At 36.0% G+C, this 26,593-nt stretch overlaps 1 protein-coding gene across 3 annotated transcripts; it reads right to left on the reverse strand.

Annotated features, from left to right (window-relative positions):
- Nucleotides 1-24,885, reverse strand: LOC105336742 (uncharacterized). 3 transcript variants are annotated; one of them, XM_011441174.4, is made up of 13 exons: nt 24,733-24,885; nt 19,741-20,052; nt 15,926-16,431; nt 15,530-15,751; nt 15,002-15,174; nt 14,404-14,611; nt 14,100-14,141; nt 13,377-13,901; nt 13,037-13,102; nt 12,572-12,586; nt 11,620-11,676; nt 10,577-10,663; nt 1-3,052 (listed from the first exon to the last, which is right to left on the reverse strand). In XM_011441174.4, exons 2-13 carry the CDS (start codon nt 19,776-19,778, stop codon nt 1,059-1,061), a joined length of 3,933 nt encoding a protein of 1,310 aa, XP_011439476.3. In that variant the 5' UTR covers nt 19,779-20,052; nt 24,733-24,885; the 3' UTR covers nt 1-1,058. The 3 variants fall into 3 exon arrangements, with proteins under 3 accessions (XP_011439476.3, XP_065924122.1, XP_011439477.3); XM_066068050.1 differs by lacking the exon at nt 19,741-20,052; XM_011441175.4 differs by lacking the exon at nt 12,572-12,586.
- Between the last annotated feature and the right edge of the window lie 1,708 nt (nt 24,886-26,593).

Raw genomic sequence — 26,593 nt, forward strand, 5'->3', positions numbered from 1 at the left:
GTCAAATCGGCCCATGTTAATTTCATAATAAATGTAATATTTCAATAACTTTCAGTGTTGAATTGATCGGAAAATAAATAAAAGAGTAAAAACAACCTTGTAAATTCAGTAATGCATTTTCTATAACATGACACCAATATCACATCTACGGATTCAATTTGTCATTTAACTTTGTTACACTGTATACAGGGAAAAATTCGTCCACGTTTTATTTTCGCCCCTTTCGCCCTCGTTGTCAGGTGGGATTTGGACAACCCCAAATTTGTTGACTGATTAAGGACTGAGCATATTCCAATGTCTTGAATTATCTCTCTTTAAACATAAATGTGTCCAGGCAAACTCGAGACGGGATGAAACTGTATGCAAGTGCTTAAGGGCAAAAATATCACATGGGGCGAAAATAACCCTGTATATATCATTACCTCAAAAAAGAAATATAGCGAAATAACTCAAGCCAAAACAAAATGAAAACACCATCACAGACACTCTAGGTAATGCCAAGCAGCTGAGACATAACGATATGTGACTAAAAACTGACAACATAACATGGGCAACATTTTGTAACTGTTTTAGTAGAGACTAATGGTATTCAGATGCAAGTCCAAATTAAAAATACAATAAATCAATAATGGGATTTAGTATGGTTCTCTTAGCAGTTAACGACATGAAAAAAAAAAATAAGGTATGATAAAGGCTGGAAAGAAGAGTTTTAAAATGGCCAGCTCTATTTTGGAAGATTTTTATTTAATAAATTCTACTAACTTCTGACTGAGAAATTTACAAAAAAAATCCCTCAAGACCATAAATTTTAGAGTAAAGCAAGGTATTCTATGAAAAGACAGGACACTAGTTTGGTGACCAAAACTCAGGTTTGATGTTTTCAACAACTGTCAATAAAAGAACAGATGAATTTACCACCCAAAAAAATATCATAGAAGTGACAGTTATCAATAAAAATTGAGTAGGTTGAACAGCAACTGGTTTTGAATCGAGATTTATGACTACTAAACAAACATGGCTGCCAGAAAATAACTGTGACACCTGTAAGCTGTGTTTGGTTAGTTAGCTGTTGACACGGGGCTGGCAGTCTGAGCCATGGCCTCGGGGCCACTGGTCAGGGAATCGAGGTCCTCCCCTGACCCTACAAGCTGGCTGAGGTCCCCGGAGGAGGTGGGGGAGACCTTCTTCTGCTTCCTCTCAAAAGCAATGGTCTTGATGAAGGATCCGTCACATTGTTCACATACTGAGTCGTTGTCATGCCAGCGACACCTTCGAGACCTCCGCCGTCTGAGGCTCATTGAGCCTGTTGAAGCCACTGGGAGGGGGACCTCGCTTTTGATGGGTGAAGTAACAAGGTTCTCTCCCTTTTTATTGGTTGGCATCTCTTCAGTGGCCGAGTCCTCAACTTCCATTTTCTCGACTTTGACCTCTCCCGTCATTCCATTACTGCTCATGTTACTGTTTTGGTTTTTTTCAATGCACTCCTCTTTTGGTTCAACCTCAAAGTTCACTGAGGCATCTATCATCATAAAATGAGGGATGTTTCCCCCACTTTCTACTTTGGATGCTGCAGTTGTATTTTTTTCCTCACTCTCTGCCTCTTTGCTCTCCTCCTTCTCAGGAATAATGACAGCTTTTGTCACTACCCCTTTGTCTTCGAGAGTCTCCACTATGATATTTTTGGCCTTCTGCTGCTGTTGCTTCTCTACCCCAGACCCTTTAGCAGCCCCCCTCCTCTTAGCAGCTTTTCTCTCATCCGACTTCGTCTTTTTCAGGAGTCGTGCCTCAAGGGTCTTTTTGGACAAGGGTTTCACCCTACGCCTCAACTGGTTCTGAGGTTTAGTGTTTCCTAGCGAGGTGTGAACCTTGAGGTGGTCGTGGAGTTCAGGCCGGCGATTGAACCCATCCGAGCACAGTCCACACTTGTATATGAACACCCCCGGATGATTGACCATATGAGCAGCCAGGTCTGAGGAGGACTCGAGACAGACCGGGCAGTTCTGCAGGGAGTGCGAAGACATGCGGTGCCTGTTGAGAGCTCTGTGACAGGAAAACTTCATTTTACAGATGTTGCAGCTGACAGAGACGGTTCCTGAGGTGTGCGAGTTCACATGGCTCTTCCAGCTCTCCTCCGTGTTACACTGTTTACCACAGATGTCACATTTGAACTTTGAACCTTTCCCAGATTTTGGTTTTTTGGCTGGGTTGGCCACAGTCTTTTCCTGGTTGATTTTTTCACATTTTGGACATGGACAGTCCACGTCTTCCCCGTGGAGGTCCAGATGTTTTAGCAAGACCCTCATGTCCCTGAACTCTGAATCACATATCCCACACAGGTATGGAAACAGCTGTGTGTGCACCAGAGCATGACGAGACAGCGTACAGGACTTGCTGAACACACGGTTACACTTGGTACACCGGTACATCATCTTCCCATTCACCTGAAACGTCTTGACCGAAATTTTCACATCAGACGAGGCCTCCTTTTGTGGGGCCTCGGTCTCGCTTTCATCAGAGTCTGAGCTCAGGTCCACAAACTTCATCACCGGCTCCCCTTCCTGGGCCCCTTCTTCCTCATCCTCCACCTCCTCCACATAGCTACCCCCTACAGGGCCCCTCTTGTCTTTGCGATCCTGTTCAATGGTGTTCCTGAGTGCCTCGATTAAACTGTTGAGGCTGTACTGAGGCCTGTTATCGGCCGGGGGGACATTGATCTCATTGACCACCAGGTTCTTCTTAGAGTTAGACAAATCCAACGCCTCATCTCCATCCTCCAACTTGTTAAAGGATAAATCCACTACATTAGTGTACATTACGTCTGGATTCCTCTCCACTGTCACCCTGGGTTTTGTCAGGTCCAGGGCCCCTGCTGTGTCTGTGGATGCCCCTTCCTTGCTGACCCCAAAGTCCTCTTCGTCGACCGTGCCTGGAGGGTCCTCGTCCTTGACCGAGGAGTCCGACTCTGGAATCAACATGTCCTCGTGGAGGGATATAAAGTGTCCGAGGAGCTCTATCTTGGTTTTGAAGTTCAGATTACACCACAGGCAGCGATCTGCAAGAGAAAGAACTACATACATTACATGGTTCCTTCACAGTGAAACAGCGGGAAATATTTGGATTGAGATGCTGGACAACTATAGTTCTGAGCTGACTATACTGTAGAAGCATCTTTTTTCATTGGGTCAAAATTTTGTTGTTTTTAAACGAATATAATTTTCCTTGGCATTTAATTTCGTCATATCGTAATCTCTTTATAATCATGAATACTTGGGTTAAAATTTCGTCATTGATTCAATTTCATTAAATAATACTGCCAACGAAAATAACTGAACTAAATCCTCAACGAATATTTCTGCTTCTACAGTATTCAAATTACTTGTCATATGTACCTCCTTTATATTCAAACAACACAAAAAAAATTCAGAAAATTCTTCTGTTTCCCATTTTTTTTCAGTACATGTATTGCTATTGAAGCCTGCATTTCTTTTTTCTGAGGCATTAAAAAATTATCAATACCCATATTCAAAAAGGATTCAATAGCAGCAGTTTTATTTTTTTTTAATTTGAAAGTTTAGGTTTGTTAAAATCAAAGTTTCATAAGATCAACCTTGTTTTGAGGTCTGTTCATATATTTAAGTCTGAATTGACACTGAACCTGAACCAAAAATTTTTCAAAAGACAGTCTTACATATACATGGAAGCAGAACTTTGCAAGATGCTTCTGAATTTGATGGCAATACATACACCAACTAAATTTAAGTGACATGATCAATTGAAGATTGAATCAAACTCAAAAGAGATCACGTTCACTTGTGTTTACAGCTATCGTAATTAATTACTGTAATCGTATTACATTTGGCATGTACAATATTTTGCAGAAATTAGTTTTTAAAAAGTTGGCGTGGATTTGAATTAGCGTATTCCTGAATGTGACTATTAAAATTTATAATGAACATATTTGTATTACATTTAGCGATGTACTTGATTTAGCACAAGCTGCATTCCGCCACAAGCTAAATAGAATACACAGCCAAATGTAGTACGTTTACGGTAACCAGAACTTCAGACATATGGGCAAATACACAGAACTTTCCAAGTGTAAGCCAGAGCTTCACCAACTGTTTCATAGTCAATCTGATGCTTATTGATTTTCAGCTATTACCTAACCATTGTCCAATAAACAATTTTCGGTGCACACTGCTTTCTTTCCTTCTGGTATAGTCCATTAAAGGCGATAATTTAGCATTTTGGAAGAGAATTCATCATTTTTCAAAATTTAGGGCCTTTATGAGCAAGGACTGATTAATTGTAAATAATTTAATTCTGGTTGTAACGCGCTTTCTGATTGGTTTAAAAATTATTTTATATCGTATAAAGAATGTTGCCAACGTCATAGTAAGACTAACGTCAAAAACGTATCAATACGTCATTTTAAAGGTCAAATGACCGTTTTTATCTACAATGAAGAGTAAAAAAATTAAATTATAAGGAATGAATTCAATATTTATTAGTTTTATACGATATAAAATGGTTTGAAACAGTTTACCCTTCGCGGTTTATAAAGCATAAACTGCCCACAACCATTTTATATCGTATAAATCAAATAATTATTGAATTCATTCCTTAAATATTGGACCCTGTAAATAGAAGGTTATGTTTATCTCCATTTGTTGGGCCTTTGCCAATTAATGTATTTGTGCCATAATTATATTCATTATACTTTAAATACTAAAATCTGATTGGTTTAGACGCAGTTGATTATCTGTTCTATTACATTTGCGTTACCAGAATGGGTAACACAACAAATTGTTACATGCGTGTAAATTATGCGCATACGGTTCGCCATAAAATTCACATTTCTATTTAAAAGCAGTGTAACAATTTGTTGTGTTACCCGTTGCCAAGTGTGTTGCTAACGCTGAGGGTAATAGAACGGATTGTCAACTGCGTCTAAGCCAATCAGATTTTAGTATTTAACATGAAAGTATAATAATTATATAATGTAAAATACTGCATGAAATCTCATCTTATGGTGGTATGGGATATCTGTCGATAGTATTGTGGATAAAAATACATTATAATAAAAATACTTTTAATACGATCTGAAATACATCACAATATGGAGGTGTCCCATACCACCTTAAACAGGTCATTAAGAAACAATGTACCATAAATTTTTGCATGGAATTTTCTGATCAATATTCATGTCGATTATTTTTTAACATTCTTTTATTTCTCAAATGCAGTTTAATTTTACATGCTAAATTGCTTGTCTGTATTTTTCAATAAAAATGTTTACAATGTATATAATTTTCTTTCTCTGGTCAGCTTATAAAAGATTTACTAAGAAAGATAACTTCTGTTTAAATGTAAATATATAATAAAGTTTCTAGGAATAACCAATAATATAGCCAATAATGCAAACAATAATTATTCACAAATATGAATAAAGAAGTGTGCTCAATTTAGTTTTCATTTTATTTTCATTAAACTACTGCAAGTTACAAGGTACATAATATTTATGATGCAAGTCTTTGGAAATACACATATTTAATAACTGTAAAATCAATGATAATGCAACTCAAAAACAAAAAGTATACCCATGGATTGCAAATTATGAGGATATAAAATGACTAATTCTAAAGTAATATAAGAACTGTACAAATTCTATCGTATTTTCCAACTGTGCATGCTAATTCAAAAGGCATAACTTATATTTGGATAGGTATGAAAAAAAGTATTCACTGTACATAATTCACCTAGTACATTTGTATTAGAATATTAACAATAGTCCATCCAAGTTCAGAACATACTACACAATAATGCATCAAAGTTTTAGAAGATACATGATATTATAATTCACCCAATTTTAGAAGAAAACACAATATTTCAAACAAGTTTAAGAGTTTCAAATCCACAAAGAAAACATGAGTAATAAAAATCAAAACATAGTGCGATATTAGCGTTGGAAAAAAATTATGTGTAGTTGTCATATGTATTATCGTCAATAAGCAAAATACAGCAATGGCAAACTGAAACCAGCACCCCCTTTTGTCAACACAACACCCTCCCTCTACCCTTTTTCAATTCATGTATAGCACTTGACCTAATTATTCATATGCAGCACTTGACCTAATTATTCATATGCAGCACATGACCTAATTATTCATGTTTGGCACACCTGACCTAATTTTCCCTGTTATTCAGTCATTTCCAAATTCCCAACAGTACTTAGATTTTCTGAGCCCGGCCAAAAATGAAATTCTTTCCCCCATAATTGTTATACAAACTAAGCCATCAACACAGATATTTATAATATCAAACTACATCTTTAACATTATTTGTATGGGTGGACTTTATAAAAGAAGAATGAAGTAATGTATTCAATGTATGTACATTTATCAAAACTTGCGATGAATCAAGCAAATGTAATTACACACTGTCAGGTACATATAGATATTACTCAATAAAAGCAAAAGCAATCAAAAATTAATTGTATTAATCAGAATGCTGGTTTGTTATAACAAAAAAAGAAACACATTACATGTTGATCACAACATGATGAAGGTTGAGGCTGTATGTTACAATCAACACTAGATATATAACACATGACAGATGTCATCACATGACAGATGTCATCTCATGAATGATGTCATCACATGAATGATGTCATCTCATGAATGATGCCATCTCATGAATGATGTCATCTAATAACACACCCTGGTAGTCAACACAATATAGCACATGGTCACATGACATCATAACAGAGGCAGAGTAACAACAAATTTTGTCAAAACACATGACAAATCATGCAACATGCATATTGCAACACAGTTCATGGGAATCATCAAATGGAAAATGGTGACTTTTGATTTATAACAAATATTTGATTTTTTATTATTCATAGCTCAACAAGTCAAATGCACCCTTTAAAACATCATGTACATATAAAATGGCACATTACTTGGTATGGGTATTAAAACAATGAAAAAGACCAAAAAAAAAATTCAGATGAATCAACAATTTTGAAGTAAATATACAGTACTTCACTCTGAGCAAGTGTCTAATTATACACTATTGCCCTATATATCCCCAATGGAAGTGGATTCAACTATCTACTGATCAACCATTTGATATAACCATAGTGGTTAGAGGTACTGATGAGGCCTTTCTTTCTTCACACACACACACAGATACCCCGATTATATATATCCCTTAAGGCTCCATGACCCTCTGATAAGAGAGATAACTCCTGATCTCAGAGGAATTAAATGACCATTACATGTACTCCTTCACAAAATTGTCAAGCAGTAAAGGCAGTAGCTACCAAATTTTGCCCAACAATGTGTCTACTTTTTATGTGTATTGCAATCAAGGTAATTAGATTTGATTTGGAAAGTATTTTTTTTTTGCCTAAGCAAAATTGTATTAAAGTGGATTGAAGAGCCAAAAACAAGGCTTAATTTAGACTTAACATTCATATCAAATTTGCTCCCCCCCCCCCCCCCCATTTCCAAATTGCAACATGAAAAAATCTAAATCGTAATGGAAATATGCCTGCTAAGAAAAATTTGATTACACCTTTCAATTAATAAGAGTCATGTCTCTTATAATAGAGACAATTAACCTTAATATATTGGACTCTTAAAAGCTGCCTTACTAAATTCTTCACATATTTAAATATATTTGTCTGTTTTTCTCTGGCGAAAAGGTTCCATCAATAAATTTAAATCCCTCAATTCAAAGACTATTAGCACATAACCTCTTAACATGGATTGTGCTGAAATATCTCAATACACAATCTGTGTATAATTTTTATGCAAAACATATCTTTTTAAACCTGTTATAACTGCAACAATTGAATTTGTGGATTTCTGCAACATGTAATGAATTTAACATATAAACATCTAACAGTTGAAGACAGAAACCGGTATAACTCTATATCTGCATCTTTGTTCCCTTTTTTGCGTAACACTTACAATCAATGCTTCAAAGTGACAATGTAAACTCTCTGTATAAGTGTATTCCAACATCTTATACATTTTAATAATTTGTATTTGATACTGTAGATTCCTATTTAAACACGAGGAATTAATTAACTCGTAAAATTGCGAGAAGCAACAATCACGGATTTTAAAATCTCGCTTTTACTTTTTCAGACAGTTTTGAACTTTAGGACATTATAACAAAAAAAAAATGGTGATCGGTATTTCATATTCTCGCGATTTGACACAAAACAGCGGCATTGCAGAATTAAGTACACGCGTAAAATAAGGAATTTACAGTATCTAATACCCCATTTTACGTTTTGAAGAGATCAATCTTTGTATCAAATAAATGTATTCTAGTATCTTATACATTTTAATAATTTGTATTTGATAACTAACACCCAATTTTATGTTTTGGAGGGATCAATCTGCTTTCGAATCAAATAAATGCGTTCCAATGCCCAAGTCCCAAAATAAACACAAAATCTAGCACACACAGTGTAAACCAAGACATAAAAGATTATCTGGTAATGAATTCTTGACACAAAATCCGTCAATATCAATCAGTTATTAACATTGATTTTGAACATGAAACATAATTCACAGACTCATGCCTACGGAAATATTTACAAAATCCACTCCAGATTCATTTTTTTTTACAAAAAAATAACTCTATTTCTGGTTCATCTTTATACAATGGGGAATTCTAAGCTACATAGAATTCTATATATACATGTTTTACATAGCATGGGAGCGTGAAAAAATAATGTGGCATATTCAGAATGTTAAAAAAACAAATGATAGAGAAGACATTTTAAAGTTATGGTGTCAAGCATAAATGAACTGAATAAATGACCTTTGAACTGGCTATATTTCACCCGTGACCTCTTCCATTCGGATCTCGACCTGAGATATCTCGCCCTCGTACACTTCCTGGCCTTCATCGCTGCCGTCCATCACGATAATCTCCGTCTCGATATTCTCCTGCTTTATGGCTTCTGCCAGACTGTCCGTGACCTCGCGACAACCTTCACACAGAGAGATCACAGGGGTCACGGAGGACACCGACCCCTCTGACCCCTCCATCTCATACCACACCGGACAGGTCACCGACTGGATGCGTCGGAACGGTTCCTCAAACTCCTTGACGGTGCCCTCCCAATTGCTGGGGTAGTGAGTCAGGGTCACCCCGGGACAGAAAACGTGACCCAGCAGTCTGTCTAACACCCACTGAAAGGTCGGCTCCTCGAACTCACATCCCTCCGTTCTCACCGCAAACTTCTCTAAGGGTCGGAACAGGGCGCAAATGTTCAACTGGCCTTCTGGGGTCAAGGTCACTGTAACTGGGTCAAGGTCTTCTTCCAGGCAACCAAAGTATCTCCTGTTGGTGATGACCAGCGGTGAGGATGGAAACTTGGGGACCTAAAGAAAAGCATACAATCAGGGCAAAAGCAACCCCTGTCAACATTGAACAGCTTTCTTTATTTTCCCTTTTTTTTGATTTGACTTTTTACTCATTAAAATCAGTTCTCTCTTATAATAATAAAGTTAAGAAGACATGAAATTAAACCTTTTTTACTTGACTCATTCTATCGATTCTCTCTTAAAAAAATAAACTTTACTTTAACTTGAGAATAACTTACCTGATAGTTACTTAGCAACAGAAAAAAAATAATTGAAAATTTAGGTTTAATTGCAAAAAAAAAAAAAGTAAACATCTCTTACCTGGAAAGACAGGGAGTTGTACGGGGGGTTGGTCAGCATCTGTAGAGCTGACCGAATGACAAAGCCCAGCCCCTTCCTCTTCTGCCCCTCACCCCCGGGGCTCGCGGCGTCGGCCGTATCGAGGTTGCAGTAGGTCATGACCGTGCGTTTATTTCCTCTCTCCTCCTCCGCAGCGACTGGAATAAATCCAGGAGAAGTGTTGCTAAAGCGTCACCGCTGTCAAATATATTGCTCAGTGCGCGCAGAGAAAGGGATTTAGTCAGGAGCAGAGGGAGACATTGTACAGTCATTAACTGAGGGGTATTAGGCCATATATGAACATACATGTGTGTGTCAATGTTTCCTATATTCAGTCATTTTGTGTAGATGATCAATTTTGTTGAAAATCAAATTTACATATAAGATTATTATCAGAGGAAGGTTGTCATGTACAGGAAGATGAGGCAATCACACCATTTTCATAGGAAAAATAAGGATAACTTGAATTCCAGATGATGTATGATGAAAAAAACACCCAACTATTCAGCTGATTAATCGATTTGTTGAAAATGATGTACCCCAGTCACCCTGCCCAATCATTTGATAATAGCTGCATAATAATGAGATCAATTTAAATTGGTGGACTATGATGTAATCCAGGGCACATGTATTAAAATCATCTATAAAATGACTCTATATATGCAAGAGCTCATGACCACATGCATAAAGTTGCCTGACAAGTTGATGATGAGGTCATTATGGAGGATTTTGATTTTTTTTCGAATTAAAACAAAAGTTCATTTTGCAACCGCCCTCCCCCTCCCCAAACACATAATGTCTGGACTACAGTTTCAATATCTACTTTCACTTATAACTCTACTTACACTGGTTCCCTTCCGAGTCTGAATTGGACTGGTCCTCGGTGATGTTGCTCAGCTCCACAGTCACCTGTTCTGTTGCTGCGTCTAGCTCTATAAACACAAACAAATAAACAGTCGTTTAATATGATTTTCAATGTTTCTTCTCTCTTTTCTCTCTCCCACTCTATCTTTCTCTCCAAAACCTTTCTTTCCACTATTCTCTATGTCTGTTTGTCTCTCTATGTCTGTCTGTCCTTCTCTCTATGTCTGTCTGTCTCTCTCTGTCTGTCTCTCTGTCTGTCTCTCTATGTCTGTCTGTCTCTCTATGTCTGTCTGTCTCTCTATGTCTGTCTGTCTCTCTTTCTGTCTGTCTGTCTATCTATGTCTGTCTGTCTCTCTATGTCTGTCTGTCTGTCTCTGTCTGTCTGTCTCTCTATGTCTGTCTGTCTCTCTATGTCTGTCTGTCTGTCTCTGTCTGTCTGTCTCTCTATGTCTGTCTGTCTCTCTATGTCTGTCTGTCTCTCTATGTCTGTCTGTCTCTCTTTCTGTCTGTCTGTCTATCTATGTCTGTCTGTCTCTCTATGTCTGTCTGTCTGTCTGTCTCTCTATGTCTGTCTGTCTCTCTATGTCTGTCTGTCTGTCTCTGTCTGTCTGTCTCTCTATGTCTGTCTGTCTCTCTTTAGTTCTCTCTCTCAAATATGTATATCTTCAGGTGGCTTTCATTCTGAGTGAATCATATGCCTCAATTTGCACAGGGCTACACAGGAGGAATCTTTTTTATTCCTGGGGGTCAATGTTCCTGGGTAGCCTTAATTTCTCTTGCTCACTGGGACGAGATTTTTATTTGTAGCAAACTCAGGATAATTTTAATGAATATTAAACAAATGCTTGTAAATATGTTTCTGGGGATGTAAAAAGGTGGGCAAGGGTTAACCACAAAAGCCACAAACACTGGTCCCCCTGGTCCCCTTCTAACAATGAAGATTCCACAGTAATACCTGTAGATATAGTACCTGTGGTAATACCTGTAGATATAGTACCTGTGGTAATACCTGTTGATATAGTACCTGTGTTTCCTTTTTTGTTCCGACTGTTTGTTGTGGTCTCTGACTGAGATACATCCGCTGCAATACATATAATACAAGTCAGATATATATTGGCTGACCAACAACTGTCAAACTGCTAGAAAAAATTCATAATCTGAAAGATTAAATTATAAATGAATTTTTTTTTTATTTCTTCTATCTTTTATTTCTGAATCAGCTCTATGCTTCAGTTTTGTTTTTTCAACACAAAAATCAGTGTCAATGATTTGCAAATTTTTTCATCAAAATATATATATTGTTTCACATAATAAATATATTACTGATATATTTATTCACACCATATCTAATAATTCTTTGACAACCAACTTATCAGAGATAAGGTTTTTGCAAATCATGGATTGATACAAAAATTTCTGCTCCACAACTGTTCATATTGCCCATGGGATGCTACTCAAGATAGAGAGATTTAGCAAACCAATTCAAAGCAAGGTCTAAAAAGAGGAAATAGAAAAGGATACCAGGAATGAAGATTTAACAATTGCAAACTATCTTTTAAGCCCAAAAACATGATTCTGAACAGAACTCGGCACTGGGTTTTTTTTATTTTGATTTTTTTTTGTATTTCACACATTCTGCACTCAAAAAGTGATATTTCACAGCATTCTCTTAGATAACAGATAAAGTTGCAGAAGTGCCGATTTTTTTTTTAAAAAAATAAGGAGAGAGAGAGAGAGAGAGAGAGAGAGATTGTATAAAATTAGCATAATGTGGAGAGAGAGACAAGGAAAAGACAGATACAGATTTAGAGCCAGAGAGAGAGAGAGAGAAATAATGAGATTGTCAAGTAAAAGTTGGATTCCAAAAGACCTTAAATCATTAACATTTTTTAAGAGTTACATTACATGCAAGTTTGACCCGCCCACCCCTGCCTTCACATGCACTAACCACAGAACCACAACATCATTACATGTACCTTTGGCTGCTACAGCTTAAAGACAAAAAGATAAAGCAATGGTTAGCTTCCACGACTGTACTGCGATTGCGACTCATGCAACAACCTGGACATTGTGTTGTGCGAGTTAAAATAAGTCATTAAGCTTACATAGCAGATCATTTTTTTCGTTTATGATTTTTGGGAGCTACTGGTAATATCTTTTCCAAAGGTTGCAGAAGTTTGACGGCTATACAAGTCTTGTATAAACATAAACAAAATGTAAAATACCAATTTCCTGATAAAAATAATCTGAACATAATTTCTTCCCCATGATCATGATGATCTTAAAGAAACAGGAATGGAATACTGAAATGTCAACTTCAATGGATTTTTGAGGAGACACAAGGATGAAAAACTAAGACATTATTCTGCATCTCTGACATAATGTTGCCATTACTCACCATTGGTGTTGACAGTACTTGTACTGATTTAGAATTTACTCACCATTTATGTTCACGGTACTAATACTGATTTTGTTGTTTTCTTGCTCAGACTCGTCACCAGAGGAACCTGTCGGGGAAAATTCAAAGTTACATCACTGTCACTCCAAAAACCAAACAATATTTACTTTGTGGTAATCGTATTTTTTTGCATCTTTCAAACAATTCAAATGTACACTCTTATATATGATTAAATTAACTCTAGGCTTTGTAAACAGTAATTAATGATAACCATTATCAATTGAAGAGGAGGACTGCAAATTAAACTAGTTCTTTCTCTTTCGACATTTTGTATCTAAACTCAAAGATAACTGAAATATTAGAACCCGTGATATATAAAGTACCTAAATTGACCGGTGTCAGTTGTGGAATGGCCTGCACAGTCACCTTCTCGAAGGTCTTCTTCCCCGCAGTCGCCAGGGCGGGCCGTATTTGACCCTGACCTTGACCCTGCTTACTGACCGTCTGGGCACCGCTGATGCTGAGGTGGGAAATCAGACGGCTGCGGATATTTGGATACGTGGAGTCTTTGTTGCCCAGTGCACCGCCCACCACCGTTAACACTTGCGGTTTTGCAGTGGCTGAGGTTGATTCCTTCTTCACGTCTGGGCTCTGGGACAGTGACACAGTACTTGGTGAGGACGAAGATGCCGGGTCTTTAGGGGTTAGGTTCCTGGCCTTGAGGGCCTCAAACACTGTGTAAGGGATGGTGATTTTTACATTTGTACTGTCTGTGTTTTGTCCAAGTCTATCCTGTAGGATAGAGTCAAGGGTCACATTGGCTATGGTGACCTTGTCTGATGCACTTTGACCTTTGCCCTCTGATTCTTTCTGTTTGTTTCCTGCTAATGCTAGTAGCTGTTTTACATCTACAACAAACGAGATCAACAATATATCTTATATTGGTAATACTTTTAAAAAACTAATTTTCTTCCATTTTAAAGGAGAAGAGGAATAAGTGGGGGGAAAAATGACAACTTGGGCATCATGTGCAATAAAGCTTTCATAGAATTAATTCAAGTTATTTATACATTATACAAAGTTTAGCTCGTTTTGTTTCTACTTACCAATAACGTAAGGTAGTTTCAGCATATTCACAACGCTACGGCCTGCAAAGACAAGAAAATGGGTTATACCAACAAATGTTCAGATCTTGTATAAACAACAAACAAGAAGTAAACGGACAGATGAATAAACTATTTGTGCATTAGAATCTGAACCCTTAAAGCATATCTAACAGATTATATAGCATGGAACGATTCAAAACAAATTCCACCCTCTTCATAGTATAAACTTGTATACACAGAATACAAGACAAAGAATGATTCAAAACTGGTCTCCCCCCTCTCTCTCCTTCTATGACCTCCTTACCAGAGGTGGGGGTGGCGGGGGCGGTGCCTGTGGTGTGGGAGGTACCGCTGGCCTGGGACCCTGTCTCTGAGTCTTCCCCCTCCTCGCCCTCGCTGCTCTCCGTGCTCTCACCAGTCGGAGCTTTCTTACTGAAGTCCTGGCGAGTCCGCTTGGATCGGGGCTGGTTCTCTTGGTCCAGGCCTCTCTTCACTGTCAACTGGATTTTTTCCTACATGAAATCAAAGTTTAATTGGTTTTTTTTATATATGAAAAGCGTTATGTATTTTGCAGTTTAATAATAAGGGAAGTCTACAGTTATGGTCATTATTATATCATCAGAGAAAATCATTTACTGGCTTATTCTACCTCTTTTAATCTTTGCACATTACCACGGCATTGTGATTTTGTTCAGAGGCATTTTAAACTTAAATTTGCACAATTTTTACAATTCATAAAGTGTTTAATCTCGTAGATATGGCCTGCATTTAAATCTACAAGGTCATAAGGGTGAAAACTCAAAACTTGCATTCAAACCTGTACACAGCATTCATTGAGATTTCTTTTGATTGCCCTATATATAGCTTTGACACCTACACATCACGACCTCTCCTTGACCTACCTTTGACCTTTTATCGTCGTCTTTGTCCGTGGCGGCCTCCTGGTTTTTGAGTTCTATGGCGTGGAGCAGGGTCTGCAGCATGCCCCCCTCAGTGGTGATGCTGAACGCGGCCGGGGACCCTGTCTCTGTCTTCAGCTGCTTGGCCCCCACTGGAGTGCTGGGGGTTGAGCCAACTAGAAATAGAAACAGTAAAGGGTCAGGCTAAACGAAAAGGCTCAATATTCACATTAGCCTGAATCATTCAATTCTGAATAAATGTCATACCATTTGATTGGCTAATGATTCAAAACTTAGGTTAAATTGTATAACCTGCTCATGTCTGAACATGCTTGAGAACACATCTAGCATTTTGTACCATTTCATGTTATTTTTGCAGATAAAATCTTTTTTTTTATTTCATTAAATACAGGTTTAACATCATTCAAGTTTAACTTGACATGTAAATCTATAAAATTATATATGCTGAAGTTCACTTCTTAGATGTCTGATGTTTCACCGATTCACCAATGACCCTTGACCTTTACCGACCTTTCTTGCCCTCCGCTTTCCTGGTGCCCCTGGTTACCATCTGCATCTTCTTCTTCTCCTCTCTGTCCTTTTCATCATTGAGATCAATAAACTTGTACACTTTGAATGCATTGTCTCCCTTCCTGACTCCCAGGTCCTTGAGTTCAATCACGTCGGGCAAGCTATTCAAGGCGCAACGAAAGTTGGCCTTCCACCGTTTGTGGTTACCGTCATGGTGGCGACCTAAAATAAATTGGGAATACGAGATTCAATATTTTAAATTTAAAGTGAAAAAAAATGTAAATTTTAAATATTGACAAAATAAAATCTAGACAACAGAAACACACAAATATATATGGGTCTGAATTGTTCCAAGGTTCTGCATGTGATTTTTGCTATCTTAAAAAATAACCTTACCCGTGTGATAAGCCCATCTTTCGAACAGGTCCGAATCCCGAGTCCTGTTAAAACAGTTATGTGCAGCATGTTTCCAGGAAATCCGGAATATCCGCTGTGTCCGGTTCTGCCAGGAGAGTCCGGGAATACTCCCTTGGTCCAGGTGCTCCAGAAGCCAGGGCCGCATCTTCTGTCTCTCCACGGGACGAATCGGCCGGTAATTCATGGTGTAGCCGTGCTCCGCAGGGTTGCTGTCCTCCTCAGAGAGAACAAGTTTAATGGAGCCCTTTTCAGTGGCGGCCATGACGTTCGCCACCACCACATTCTCATTGTCAATCTCCACCACTTCCTCAACGTACTGCGTCACAGTGGTCACTTCCTCCTCGTGGGAGGGGCACTCCTTGGCGCCCACATTGATGACCCTGGCCTCCACCCCTCCCTCCTCCCCCTGCCCGTCCCCCGGGTACTGGTAGACGTAGATCGTCTCCTCGGTAGTTTCGCCCTCCGTTTCCTCCATTTTGTTACATCTGAAATTTAAATTGAAATGCACCATTAGAGATACACATTGTATAAGTTGTAGTCTGTTTGGTGGGTTTTTTTTTATTTTTTAATTTATTCAGGGTTAAGCTGGGGTTTGGTTGTTTCATTATTCTAAAGTTATTAATACTCACTAGCTGAAGTTTAAGCAGATTATCGGTAAACAATGCAATATCACCAAGGAAAGAACGGAGGTAAAAAGTGAATTTATAAAGTATCTATGTATCTATGGGGAAGCATAATTATTATACTTATATACCGTAATGTAAAATTTGGTTCTTGATATGCATTTATTAACACAGATTTTATGGAAATTTTTGGTGCATTTATAAACACAGGTTTTAGGAAAAAAATTTATCAACAATACAATCTTCACAGCATTTCAATTTAATTCTCAACAATACGATCTTCACAAAAATTTGTGTAACAAATATTTTCCTACAATAAAAAATTCTGAAATTGAAAGTGAAAAAGAGCATCCCTAAGTGGAGCATCTCCTCGTGACATAAAATATGAAAAATTTATCACTTTGTGAATCATTGCTGCCCAGGCAAGAGTAAGGAGAAGCAAACACAGAAGAACCTCCAACTGCTAATAGAGAAACACCACCTAATAGAGCATCAACCATAGATATCTCATCCATGATGAGTACATTGAAATGCTGCAGTTTACATTTCAAAGATTTTTTTCTCATTTAAGAGAGGTACACTACGGTCAACGCAGTTTGCTTTTTCATTGCGTTTCCACGTGGTATGGAATTTATATTGATCGCCGTTTAGCACAAGCAACTCTGGTAAAACAGCGCATCCTCACGGTAAAGGTTCATGGGACAACGACATTCCTTTCTTTTGTTCATCTTTTATAAACATTTTTTCAAGAACAGTTTGTAAAATTCTTTTTGTGTCTAATGCATTGGGCATTTCTTATGCAAATCAATCTTTTGTTTCTTATTTGTTTCTTGAGCTCTTTTACATCTCGTCCTTTGACAACTGACAACTTTTTTGTACATTTTCTTTCTTTCTCCTTATTTGTTTGTTTTACCCTTCTCTTCCTGATTCAATCGGTATTTTTTTTTACACATTCAGTATACCTTTTTTCGTCCATTTAGGTTTTTTTCCTGGTCTCTTATGATTCAAAGGGCATTTCATGTTTGTTCTGTTCACTTTTATTATAGCTATTTGTTTTGCCATGATCATTCTGATTATTGACATTTTTTGGCACATTCTGTACGCTGTTTCTTTTCTTTGGTCTCGATGATTTGATGGGCAATTTATGAATGTTTAATACACTTTTCTTCAGCTGTTTCTTTTGCCCTCTTCTCTCTCATTCATTGAGCATCTTTTGCATGTTCTGTAAACTTTTTTTCATCTATTTGTTTTGCTTCTTTTTGCCTCTTTTGAAAGACCTTTTTCCTGCATTTAGCATACTTTCCTTGTCAGTTACTTTTGCCCTCTTCTCCCTTATCTGAAGGGCATTTTTTGTAACATTTTTATTCTTTTTCTTGCTTTTATTCAACTCTAATCTGCATACCCACTGTTGTTTTTCAAAATAACACTGTTTTGATCGTTGTTATCTTTACCAAAATCAAAAATCATCAAAAAATCATCAAAAATTTATGAGTATACAAGCACTGAAATAAGTGTGATCTCAACAGATTTTGATAAAAATTCTTTTGATCTTTGTTATTTTTAACAAAATGAGGGATCATCCAAACTTTTTGAGTATACAAGCACTGAAATAAGTATTATCGCAACTGATTTTAATATACCGTAGTAATATTGCTGATGGGTCAATGTTATGAAGGACAAAAATAGTATTAGCTATGACAAATGCCCCAAAAAATCTGCAGACAGACCTTGTAATTGTGAAACAATGTATCGTGCATCCAATTCCTTTACTGTTTGGTCTATAACTGATTATTACACGTTGCAATTGTGGGATTAAATCAGCTAGATATTCTTTGATAATCTTTCAAAGAATTAAGAACACATATTGTAAGTGGTAATTGACAGGATATTTTTAAATGGTGTCCATTGATATAATGTTATTACAATGCTCTAGTACCTCTAGGAATTATTTCACTCTCAATCGCTCTATACTTCGCACACATATAAGAAGCAGTGTGCGAATTTAACAATATGCATGAAACAGCCCAAAGGACTATCCCACTTGGATTTGGGATATACCTTTGAAAAATGGGACTGTCCACAAGAACTAGTATCAACAAATTTTTTTTTAACAACCCTTTTTCTGCAGTTAAATATTTCAACATGGCAATGTACACAAACAGTAAGATTTTGGTAAATATAGTTACACAATACAAAGATGTTCGAAATTCACTTATATGTTGAAATTAATAACAATATTGAACAAAATTAGTCTAGAAAACATAACTGCGAAATTATTAATTCTAATTTTTAACCGGGTTTTGCAACGGAAAAATCCGGTTATTAAAATGGTGAAAATGGCGGGCGGGTGGGCGGGCGGGCGGCTGCCAAAAGGGTACCCTCATTGTACGGATAACTCCTCCTACAGTTCTCAAGATAGGAAGTTGTTCTTTTGCAGATCAATTGTACATATATCAGAGGTGTGCATATTGCTAGGATTTTGATTTCCGATAATTTATCGAAAATATACCAGCTTTTGAACTTAGTCATTTTTTGGCAAAATATTGCATATAGGGTACCCTCATTGTACGGATAACTCGTCCTACAGTTCTCAAGATAGGAAGTTGTTCTTTTGCAGATCAATTGTACATATATCAGAGGTGTGCATATTGCTAGGATTTTGATTTCTGATAATTTATGAAAAAAATACCAGCTTTTGAACTTAGTCATTTTTTGGCAAAATATTGCATATAGGGTACCCTCATTGTACGGATAACTCGTCCTACAGTTCTCAAGATAGGAAGTTGTTCTTTCGCAGATCAATTGTACATATATCAGAGGTGTGCATATTGCTAGGATTTTGATTTCTGATAATTTATGAAAAAAATACCAGCTTTTGAACTTAGCCATTTTTTGGCATAATGTTGCATATACATGTAGGGTACTCCATTTCACTGGATACGGGTTGACATGGATTATGGATACAGTTTACATAAAAGAAAACCCGGTTTGCTGTCACATTGACAGCTTTTCACTTGTTTATTTTTATTCTGATTCAATAATAAAAAAAAAAAATTGAAAATTATTTTTTTAAACCTCTTTTACACATGGCCCCAATGCGATCTGAGATAGATTCGGACTATCGGGCGGATGTTAACTTTGCATAATGATGAAGGTGGTAAAAGTCCAAACCTTTCTCCGAGTTCTGTTTCAATTCTCAATACTGACATTCCACAATGACAATTGGTACTTCTATGTCCCCGACTAAAACATCGGTGTTAGAAACACCTTGAAGCAGTTCTTCGTGTGACACATGTACAAATGGATCTTTAGAGAGTGTTTCTTGGGGCAAAATTTTTTCCACAGTTGATTTATCCCCACTGATGCAATCAGATATGTTCTGTTTACGTTTCTTTTCTGCTGCTCTGCGTTCTCTTGCACGCAGTTTATTCTCTTTGGCTTGCCTGGCGTGGCTCTTCTTTTTCGTCTTTGGCATACTTCAACCTATCGTAGAGACACATTTTAGTAAGTACCGTTCATCCTGCAATTTTCGCTAGCATTTTATTTTTTTGTTTTTTTCCCACGATTTCTTTAAATTGCAAAGAAATTATATCCTGTATTATTTTCTATAAGAAATTTTTTAAATCACAAAAAATGACAGACACAAATTAAAAATGTTACACATTTCCCCCATTTTCGCAAATTTTGTGATGCGCAAAAAAAAACAACAAACAAACAAAAAAAAAACCCAGATACATGGTATTTTACTTTAAGTAATGTACATAAAGTATTATTTACATCCACAAAATATGATTCCCTCTAATTCTTAAGGAAATTGATTGCCATTAATAGCTCTGTAGAAAGTGATATGACTGATCATGAAATCAACATGCGCATCTTTTGACCAAAGACAATTCACAAACTGCATGAAATAATCATGATGACTTAAAATTCCCATAGACGATGATTTGGCTGTTTCTTTTACTGTATCTAACGTACTGATGTATATAAACAATAATTTAGGTAATCTTACTTACTTTTCACGATCAATTTATCATTTTGTTAAAGGCATGATGCAAATGTATACAAGAAAATACTTTCTTCAATTTGATGATTCAGAGGGTTATAGTATGAAGGTAGCGATCATTGCAGAAAAAATTTACATAACCAACTAAGCGTTTGATTGAATTTACCGAGACAAAACATGCAATTTATGTTATCTATGTATTTGTATTTCATTTATTTTACCCTGAGCATCCCTAAAATATACAAAACACAATGTTTGTAAATTATTATGTACTGGTATTTGAATTTGTATGCTAATTAGGTCCAGGCACTGTACTATCGACCAAAATTCATTCATATGAAGGATTCTCCACTGTTCAAAATGCTGCATTCTTATTTGAGAAATAGATGATTGAAAAATAAATCCATTTCTGGGTAGATGCATGCACATTGTCCTATAGATCCTTACAAGTTTACGAGTGTCGAGATGCATGCACATTGTCCTATAGATCCTTACAAGTTTACGAGTGTCAAGATTCCCGAGATCGAACATAGACTACAGATCTGGGAATTTTGACAGCTTTATATTGAAGTATTGGTATCTTATGTCTCGCCCATTAAATATAAGTTTCCATTAAACAATATGAAGCTTCTATTTGTGTAAAGTTTGTTTTGGAGATCTGTACTCTGACTGGTATTGTTCTAGCTTCTGTAAGCCACCACCTTTAGGCTTTAAGGTGGAATAACACACCTGGAAAAGGTCACTCAAATTAACAGGACATTTTTTGATAATGAAAGACATTATGATAAATAAACTGTACAAATGTCAAATAAGGGAAAAATTTGCAGTTTGGGGATAAAAATGAACATCTAAAATAATTATTCCAGTAAGTTACAACAAAAGCCCCAGCGGGATTCGAACTCGGGATGTACGCATCAAAAGTCCGACACTTTATCCACTTGGCTATGGAGTAAGTTGCACGTTGTAGTCCACAAAATCCGAAATGTTGTTTCAATCAGCAGTCAGCCATTTTGTGATGATGTGTTATTCCACCTTAATGCACTAATTTTCATGTTTACTTTGTCTAGTTTAGTTCTACAAAGGAAAGGTTATTTAAAAATATGTCTACTGAACAACATTTGCTTAACAAAAAATGTTTAAGGGACATTGTTAAAAACATGAAAAAAAATTAAAATGGGTCAAATTTAGAATATATTAATACCTATTACAACAATCCAAGATTCATTTACGAATCTGGGAGCGTACTGTGGAATCATTATCATTCGTAGGGGCCATGAATTTACGTAGATTGTTTAAATTTCACAAGTTCACGGGGACGTAATTTCGAGTATTATCTTGTACATACAAAAGGAAATAATATGACTTTATAACCCCCATTTAATAATTCTTGGATGAGAGGTAGCCATGAATTCCACGGTAATTGAGCCACCACGAACTCTAATGATTCCGCAGTATGTGGTTGGGCGGTTTTACTTATTCCTAGCAGAAACACACCATGTATGCTTTCTGAAGTTCAGTAATTTACTTACCTTATATTACATACTAAGCATCAGATCTGAAGATTGCTGGTAACCAAATGTCCCAGTGATGAGGTCACTTAAGTTTGTAAATTTACTTTCATTGCTTAAATATTACGTATTTCCCAAAAACTCAATGAGAATACATCATACTTATTCGGCACGAGTGGTAAGACACTGCGATGATTAGAAAAATGCTGCGCTGATTTTAAAAAAAAAAAAAGAAGTTCACTATTTAAAGCTTGCCGACGAACGTACTGCATAAAAAGCTTGCTGAGATATGATAGGTTCACACAACGCATAAATGTTTATGCAACTAAATAATATCACAACATACATGCATGTACACGTACAAACACAGTTCACCAATTTATCTTTGACCGACTGTAAATGTCCCGAGACCAATGTTTTCTGCCACCAACTAATACCACATCATATGGTACATATGCACAAATTTTACCTTCACTTTCTTTTGTTTAGCAGAAATGCTAATTGTCAAGTCATACATAAAATTACCTTTTTAAATGTTGTTATTTTAACAATATTTTAAGAAATATGTAACCAATTCAGTTGAAAACTAATATGGTTAGTCCTTTTACCATGCCAAAGAAGAGTACAAAGTTTGATAAACATTCATGTGAAGGTTATCTTTGAATCTAGCATTCCCATATGCTAAAGTGGACATACATATGATACATACAAACACACATACACATGCATACACAAACATACAGCACTTGACAGCAGCTATTCTGTATCCCCTTCGTAACAAGTTGCGCAAGGGAATAATAAGCAAGATTACAAATAGATTTTTCCCAAAACCTGATTTATTGGGATTTGCAGGGTTGATTTGTGTTAGTTTTTCATTTACTTCTTAATACCGTAAAAATACTATGTCTCCTCAAAGTATATTCAGTGCACCAGTTTAATCAATATTAATAATATGAATATAAATATTGTCACATCTGAATCCAGAGCAAGCAAGATGCAGTGTGTTTTAATGTGCATAGATCTCAATTTACAGTTTTGCATAATCTGATGTTGGCTGAAATGTGTTATGTAAGTGCAAAAGATAACGAACATCAAGTATGGGAATATAAGAATGCAACATTTTGTTTGCAGTGCTTTTTCCAAATTTTTAAAATTGTGCCTTTGGAACTTAAATAAATTGAACTAATTTGTTATAAACTTCCAATTTCATTTTTAGTACAGTATATAGTTTTCATTTTCAAACAAAATATTTCTCATCAACCCATTAAAATCTAATTAATTAATTCTGATACTATCAACCTTCTATTAGCAAGAACAATTCTAGAGAGGGGTTCAATACCCTGTACCTTTGGTAGAGGGCGAGAGCTAAACTGGTTATTAAAAAAAATCCCTTTTGTAATGAAATAACTTGCTTTGTGTACACATTTCATTCAAAGCTGATCAAATTATCTATGATATTTCACAATTTGGCTCTTTCAATCCTTTTTATTTCTCAATCTCTTTAAGGTAGCTCCATACTCGTAAAATTCTCTGAGGAAAGTTGAAAAACCGAACTGATTTCGACTTAATAGACTTAAATGTCACCAATTGTTAGAAAAAATATACATGTCATCACACTTTTTGAGATGCGAGATAAACATAAACTAAAGCATATTTTAGCATCAGAAAAATGTATTTTTTTTATGTTAAAAGTAAAATCTTGTAGGCAGAAATTTGTTTTTCTTGTTTAATTTTAATGTCAACTTTATCAAAAAACTAAAATTACAAAAATATTTTAAGATTAATCGATGGAATAAGAAAAACTATAGCATTTAGACATACAACTGATAGAAAAGTCAGAAAAAGAGTTATCTCCCCTTTGCAGAGATAAAATATATTAACATTTGGAAATTTAGTTTAAAATTAAGTGCAAAAATATCTTGAATTTACCAATAATTCTAATTACATCCATGTGATTATATTCACATAAAATAAATAAAACTATCTTGCACAATTTTTAATGAATTCAAAGTTTTACAAAAAAAGTGTGACATCACAGAACACTGGATCTACTTTAATATATATATATTTTTTAATTTGTCTGAAATGATCTTATTTATATTCCTTGATAATCAGTAACACATACGTACACCCCGTCGGGACCTCAAGCCTCGATCTGCTATTTGACCTATTTTAAACACATTACGTGAAAAAAATGTGCATGATTTCCATGCCTTTGCATATTTTACAAAATAAGATATTAATGCATATACTCTAGATGTAATCATATTGAAAAACTGTTTGAAAAAACAATCAAAATGTCTAATTAGTGACTACGTTCTGCGTTCGCAGATTGTAAGATGAACCTAAAGTCGCAGGCGCCATCTTTGAAAAGAAAGTAGAGGGCTTGGGTTTTACTTTCGATATACTTTTTCGTATTTCAAGCCCTCGTGATTCCTATCTCTTCCTGCTTTTCACGTTTCTGAGTCAAACACAACCTGTTTTTCTTAAAAATCAAGGAAAAGACTCATTACATTTTAATTCCTTTTCGTTTTTTCTACACGCATATCCTCTACTTTCGAGATTTGTACCTGAATTTGGTTTCGTTTTCAAACACGAAATTTGAAGTCTGGTATTGAAACAAACACTTCGAGTTAACATATAACTTACATCACTTTCAGTCGTCTGCTTTCTCTTCTTCGTTCCTCATTCAGTTTGGCACCAATCTTCTACTGTAAATGCATATGTTTGCGACCTTACTACAGCACCTTGACAATACAGAAACTACAAAACGCTGCCTCGAACTCATTAGCATATGCTGTAGGAAGTGAAGACATTCCTGGATCCTGATTGGTCAAAACCTTGTTTGAAGAAATTTGAAATAACTTCAGTTTTTGAAATACTATATTATAGAAGTTTATCGACGTAAGATGATGATGACATAGAATATTTCAAATTTATATAATAAATGTAAAAAAAAAAATAAAGGAAATTTTAAGGACACATTAGACGTTCCTCAATTTAAATATAATTGTCCTTGATATTTTATTCCTTATTTATTAATCATTTAGACCTGTTAATTCCCAAAAAATTCAAGGTACATTACCAGGCTCTTTTCGGAGATAGAATATTTCGAATTTTTCCTAAATTAGCATGCAAAATACATTTGAATGCTTATAAATAAAGCCATACTATACATTTTCAATTGAACACTTTTTATCTTAAAAAAAGAATTATAAAGCATAAAAATATAATTATAAAATTACTAAGTGGAAAACTTCACATTGTGGAGATAGGAAAAATGGAAGATAGGTCGCGTCTGACCTTAAATGGTATATTTTCTATTAATTTATGTTTTTATATAAGCTCATGCGCGGATCCAAAAAAAAAAATTCTAGGGGGGGGGGGGGATTGAAAGTCGGAGGGGGGGGGGGCTACACTAATCATCAGAAATCATGACAAGCAAAAAAAAAATAATAATAATGTAATTCCTAATCCGTGGGGGGGGGTGGGGGGGGGGGGGGGTAACAACGTACGTAGTATAGCCTATAGTTCCCAAAAAATCATACCTAGGAAAAAATATTCCCAAAATCATGAAATTCGAAATTCCTAATCCGTGGAGAATGGGGGGCAAAATCATGAAATCACTAATCATGAAATTCCTCATCCGTGGGGGGGGGGGGGGGGGGGGGGGGGGGGGGTCCGAGGCATACATATATGTGCGATCATTTTAATATGTAAATTCAATCCATTTTCATTTTCTCGGGAGAAGGGACCCCCCCCCCCCCCCCTCTAGATCTGCACATGAAACTGTTGGATCTTGGTGTGATGGATATAATGTCCATAATGAAGGGACCCAGGGATGTGATGGTTGATGTCCTATCACGGAAGAATATACATCACTTCAGTAAGTTCACGTACGTAGTCCGGACTATCTTAGGCCGTGTCTGGCTTCTGGCCCTTTCAACGATTCCTGGCATGTAAACTATCAAAATCGTTCAAAAGGCAGGAAAACATAAGATATTTTGAACTATTAATATGCATGTCCGAGACGATTTCAATACATGCACCCACTGGAATTTTTACAATTTTGTAGAATTTTAAAATAGGCCTATAGTTCTATTTTGGTCATGATCGATGTACTCTGTATTGATCGTCTGAGATTATTGACACATCTTCGAACTCGGGAAACTAAAATTCATATTTTTGAACTGATATTTTTTAAATTGATATTATAAAATGTATACATACTGAATAATTGATCAATTGCAAATATTTATAGAGTAACGTTACCCAACAATTACACATAATGGTTAACTTGCGAATAATTAGTAAGATTTCAATGTTCCAAATTCCGCCATTTATGTTAAACAATATTTTTTTCTGAAATGCACTTGGATAATATTTGGCACTACATGTATGAGAACAGAATATAAGGCTGATCAATAATACATACGTTTTAAGACAATTTTCAAACTAATAATGAAATGCGAATACGTGCATTTATTTGTGGATATATTTAAAACAAAAA

The sequence above is a fragment of the Magallana gigas genome, chromosome 1 (assembly GCF_963853765.1).
Source record: "Magallana gigas chromosome 1, xbMagGiga1.1, whole genome shotgun sequence".
In the NCBI taxonomy this organism is placed as follows: domain Eukaryota; kingdom Metazoa; phylum Mollusca; class Bivalvia; order Ostreida; family Ostreidae; genus Magallana; species Magallana gigas.

What these genes read in the sequence shown, in the direction of transcription:
- LOC105336742 (XM_011441174.4), bottom strand. Translation starts at nt 19,778, where the DNA reads ATGTCAGTATTGAGAATTGAAACAGAACTCGGAGAAAG. An exon ending in ACGACGATAAAAGGTCAAAG is followed by an intron (nt 14,612 to 15,001) that starts GTAGGTCAAGGA and finishes GATTTCATGTAG; the next exon opens with GAAAAAATCCAGTTGACAGT. An exon ending in ACTGACACCGGTCAATTTAG is followed by an intron (nt 13,103 to 13,376) that starts GTACTTTATATA and finishes TTTCCCCGACAG; the next exon opens with GTTCCTCTGGTGACGAGTCT.